This window comes from Rhinopithecus bieti, unplaced genomic scaffold (assembly GCF_001698545.2).
Source record: "Rhinopithecus bieti isolate Rb0 unplaced genomic scaffold, ASM169854v2 scaffold_62034, whole genome shotgun sequence".
In the NCBI taxonomy this organism is placed as follows: Eukaryota; Metazoa; Chordata; class Mammalia; order Primates; family Cercopithecidae; genus Rhinopithecus; species Rhinopithecus bieti.
The window spans coordinates 739,454-744,790 of NW_016823752.1; the positions used below are offsets into that span (position 1 = coordinate 739,454).

The 5,337-nt window shown below is 45.7% G+C and overlaps 1 protein-coding gene across 1 annotated transcript in view; it reads right to left on the reverse strand.

Annotated features, from left to right (window-relative positions):
• CUL4A (cullin 4A) overlaps positions 1-5,337 on the reverse strand; it is a 57,094-nt gene that overhangs the window by 22,661 nt on the left and 29,096 nt on the right. Inside the window, exons 10-11 of the mRNA XM_017861767.1 lie at positions 3,427-3,734; positions 1,714-1,739 (exon numbers count right to left, since the gene is read on the reverse strand). Of these exons, the coding sequence (XP_017717256.1) occupies positions 1,714-1,739; positions 3,427-3,734 (334 nt within the window). The remainder of the gene's footprint in view (positions 1-1,713; positions 1,740-3,426; positions 3,735-5,337) is intronic.

A 5,337-nucleotide genomic window follows, 5' to 3' on the forward strand; every position in this document is an offset into this window, starting at 1 on the left:
TTTTTTTTTTTGAGGCAGGGCCTCACTCTGCAGCCAAGGCAGGAGTGCGGTGGTGCAATCACGGTCCACTGCAGCCTCAACCTCCCAAGCTCAAACAATCCTCCCACCTCAGCCTCCTGAGTAGTTGGTGCTACAGGCTCAGGTCAGCACATCTGGCCAATCTTTTTAAAGTTTTGTAGAGACGGGGTCATGTTGCCCAGGCTGGTCTCGAACTCCTGGCCTCAAGCAACCCTCTCGCTGTGATTTCCCGAAGTGCTGGGTTTACCGGCATGAGACCCTGTGCTTGGTGTGAATATCCAATTAAACACACGATTAATGCCTTCTTCTTACGGTTCTGTTTCTGAGAGAACTTACAAATGACTGGGAAAATGCCCATTGCTTTTAAAATAACGTTTATGTGTAAGTTCCTCCAAGACAAGTTAATTCTTATTAATTAAATACACCTCTTGGGACTTCTTAGTTTTCCTTCTCCATCACTTCAAATCATGAAAAACCTCATTTTTTAAGTTTGTATTTTTTTTTTTTTGAGACAGAGTCTTGCTTTGTCACAAGGCTGGAGTGCAGTGGCGTGATCTTGGCTCACTGCAACCTCCTCCTGCTGCTTCAAGTGATTCTCCCAGGTAGCTGGGACTACAGGTGCACACCACTACACCCGGCAAATTTTTGTACTTTTAGTAGAGTCAGGGTTTCATCATGTTGGCCAGGATGGTCTCGATCTCTTGATCTCATGATCCGCCTGCCTTGGCCTCCCAAAGTGGTGGGATTGCAGGCATGAGCCACTGCGCCCAGCCTAGTTTGTTTTTTTAATTTAAAAATGTTATATTAAACATTCCTAAAAGTGTGTGGCACTAAAAAAGTTAACTATTTGGCCGGGCGCGGTGGCTCAAGTCTGTAATCCCAGCACTTTGGGAGGCCGAGACGGGTGGATCACAAGGTCAGGAGATCGAGATCATCCTGGCTAACCCCGTGAAACCCCGTCTCTACTAAAAAATACAAAAAACTAGCCGGGCGAGGTGGCGGGCGCCTATAGTCCCAGCTACTCGGGAGGCTGAGGCAGGAGAATGACGTGAACCCGGGAGGCGGAGCTTGCAGTGAGCCGAGATCCGGCCACTGCACTCCAGCCCAGGCGCCAGAGCAAGACTCCTTCTCGGAAAAAAAAAAAAAAGAAAAAAAAAAGTTAACTATTTGATGACATAAACTACATTTGCTCAAGAGGAACTGAATTATTGGATTTAAAAAATGTGTCTCAATACAATGCACACATGCACTCACACGTCACACACACACACACACACACACACACACACACACGAGGTAGCTGGCTGGTGGAAAGATGCCAACAGAAGGCTGGGCGCAGTGGCTCATGCCTGTAATCCCAGCACTTTGGGAGGCCGAGGCGGGTGGATCACGAGGTCCGGAATTCAAGATCAGCCTGGACAATATGGTGAAACCCCGTCTCTACTAAAAATACAAAAATTAGCCGGGTGTGGTGGCGGGAGCCTGTTATCCCAGCTACTCAGGAGGCTGAGGCAGGGAAATGCTTGAACCCAGGAGGCGGAGGTTGCAGTGAGCTGAGATCGCACCACTGCACTCCAGCCTGGATGACAGAGTGAGACTCTGTCTAAAAAAAAAAAAAAGATGCCAACAGAAAGGGCACAGACACCCCTGGAGAGGCACAGCAGTGTGTAGCTAGCAGGTGTGGGAGGGACTTACCTCTTACTCTTCACCCTTTGTGCTAACTGCATTTTACAATGATGCACATACACTACAAGGCCCAGCTTTTCTTTGATAACGGCATGTGGAGTTGAATGGAAACCACTATTTTGTTATAGCATAACTGCTTATTGCTGACACTCAGGGGTGATGGTCACTCACTGTTTTATTACCCAGAGGGGAAATTGCAAATGTGAACTTTTCCTAGTTTTTTAGCACATATTCCCATCCCCTGAAGCCCTGAAGACTGTCTCACTGGCAAAAAACCTAAATCTTCAGTAGCTTTACGGCCAATTTAGTGTGACTCAGTTTTAACTTCCAATTCAACATCGCTTGTACGAGACCTTGTGGGGAGAGGTGCTGTGTGCCGGCTTTGCACAGCTGGACTGATACATGACTTGAGGTCTGATTATTCCACAAAGCAGCACGTGAGCTTTCATTTATCTTTTTTATTTAATGGAAATCTTTATTGAGACAATGAAGGATCTGCATAATAGCAAAAATAGCAAAGCAATCCCAGTATCTTTGTTTTCCATAGTTTCCTCCAATGGCAAGTTTGCAAAACTACAGAACAGTATCTCAACTGGGATAGTGACACTGACAACCCCCAGGTCTTTTTCAGATGGCCCAGTTGACTTGTAACTCGTCTGGGTGTGCACATCTAGACCTCGGCCAAAACCCCATGTTCCTGCAGAGGGCTACCTCCTGGGGCCTTTTATAACCACACACCCCGCTCCATCCCTACACCCCAGTAACTTTTCATCTGTCCTCCATTTCCAACTTTTGTCATTTCCAGAATGTTATGCAATAACACGTTAAGTATCTGCAATTGGCTTTTTTCTTTTTCTTTTTTTCTCTCAGCATAATTCTCTGGAAATTTTATTTATCTTTTCATTCTGGGATCTAAGAATAGTCACCAGCAAGCAAAAACACAGACTTCTGCTAAATGCTCACCATTTAAGCTGGAAAATTCAAGCTAGGCAACTGGCACATGCTGAAAACACGAGCTATCTGTGAAGGGACCCTGATGTTTGCATCAGTTCTCCTGTTTCTGTGAGGGGCATCTGGAGAATGGCTTCTCATTCTAGAGGGTCTTTGGTAGGTTTCTGGGGCTGGGCAACACTGGCACTCTGGGCAGGCGATTCTCTGTGGTGAGGGCTGCCTTGTGCATTCAGCACACCCCGGGGCTGCCCAGCAGAGCAGGCAGCGCCCTCTCTGTTCAGACAGCCACACACGTCTCCACACATCAGTAAGTGTCCCCTTGGTGGGGTGGTGCCCTGGGCCGAGAGCCCCTAGTCTTCAGGGAGGTCCTATGTCAGCACCGAGGGGCTGTTCTCCTGGGCAGGACATGTGAAAACTCAGGGTACTGCCCAAGAAGCCACTCTATGATGGGTTGGATTGGGCTTGTCAGGGATGCCAAAGAAATGCTTTCGAAACTTGAAAGCGAAAGTTTAAGTAACAAATCCTAAATTTGGTCTGTTAAGAAATAAGGTCTATAAAGCAACCTAATATGCCAAATATGTAATAGTTCTCACTGAGCTAAGGGCATGAGGAGATCTTGTCTGACAAACAGATTTACAAAAATGATGACTTTCAGAAAAATCATGATTTAGAATTAAACCAATATTTACACTGATGAAGAAGAGTAAAACTGTTGATCTTTAAGTTATACTTTCTACCTGGATGGTGCTAATCACTGCTGGTGTTATCTTAAAAAGCAAATTCACACTGGTGATTGGGAAGCAGAGAGAAGAGTACCATCCAACCTATCATCTGTGATGAAAATGCCAGCGGGCCCTCCAGCAGCCCAGTTCCCTTTGTCAGGGCACTGGGCGTTCTCAGGAGGGACTCTGCTCCCTGCAGGGAACGCCCGCGCCTGTGGCCTCGAAACCCCGCCAGTACCTTGATGTACTCGCTCCAGTGCTGCAGCAGCGCCTGCTGCCCGCCCCTCACCCGGCTGAACAGCTGGTACATCTGCGCGAGGTCCGGCACTCTGTTCTCATCCAGTAAGTGGTCAAGCCCTGAGATGTGCAGTACACGTCAGCAGAGTACAGCATGGACAGCATTAACAACAAAAACTCAGCTAGAATACAGCGTGCACAGTAAGAACGCCAATACACCGCTTAGAAACTGGGCGGGTCTACACATCGCTGTCTGTATACGAGCAGGTTGATCTGGTTAAATATCTATTAGGTGAACCTCATTTTTTCTGAGTATGTTGGAAGATTATTATTTACTTCTTCACGTCACTGAAGCCCACTTATTTCACTAAAGTTAGCAAGTCAGAAAATCCAGCTTACACCAACTTTAACCTGGGAGGTTCATGTTCCCAATATACTTCTAATTTAGTCCATCAGCCAGACAATGTAAAAGGACAAGCTATCAAATCCAGTTTATAGGGGACTAAATGTATTCACTTAAACTATAAGAGAAAAATATCATCAGATATTTTGAAGTATTTAACACAGCATTTAAAAAAGTTTTCAGTGTTTTAGATTTTTAATGTTTATAAGGGTTTTCTTTTTTTTTTGAGACGGAGTCTCGCTCTGTCGCCCAGGCTGGAGTGCAGTGGCCGGATCTCAGCTCACTGCAAGCTCCACCTCCCGGGTTTACGCCATTCTCCTGCCTCAGCCTCCCGAGTAGCTGGGACTACAGGCGCCGCCACCTCGCCCGGCTAGTTTTTTTATTTTTTAGTAGAGACGGGGTTTCACAGTGTTAGCCAAGATGGTCTTGATCTCCTGACCTCGTGATGCGCCCGTCTCGGCCTCCCGAAGTGCTGGGATTACAGGCTTGAGCCACCGCGCCCGGCTATAAGGGTTTTCTAAAACCATACCTCAATTAGAAAAACTCTCATAGATTTTCTAAATACTTGCTTTATGGTAACCACTGAGAGGCAGCCAGGTTAGAGCATAAAACAGTGAACAGTTGGCTGGGCGCGGTGGCTCAAGTCTGTAATCCCAGCACTTTGGGAGGCTGAGACGGGTGGATCACGAGGTCAGGAGATCGAGACCATCCTGGCTAACATGGTGAAACTCCGTCTCTACTAAAAAATACAAAAAATTAGCCGGGCGAGGTGGCGGGCGCCTGTAGTCCCAGCTACTCGGGAGGCTGAGGCAGGAGAATGGCGTGAACCCGGGAGGCGGAGCTTGCAGTGAGCCGAGATCGCGCCACTGCACTCCAGCCCGGGTGACAGAGCAAGACTCCGTCTCAAAAAAAAAAAAAAAAAAAAAAAAAAGGAAACAGCCACCCAATTCACAAAGTCTCAGATTTGGCCCCAAATGGGCACGATGTCCACACACATGAGGTGGTTTAAAGATGTGTGCAACATGCAGTGGGGCTATAATTACAATCTTTACCTAGAGTTCCAAACATTTATTTCTCTCAATTACATTCTGATCTAATGACACCAACTTTTTGTACTTTATCTTACTAAAACACATTTTAAGAATTCAAAAAACGTAACTTTTTAGTTTTTAAAATACTTCTAATACAATTTAGAGTAAGCTTTTACATATATAATTTACCATTTTCTTTAAATAATTTTGCTCAACAAGGTATGTACTGGAATAATTTATGCAAATTTCTATTTACTTGAAATCTTTTTTTTTTTTTTTTTTTTTTTTT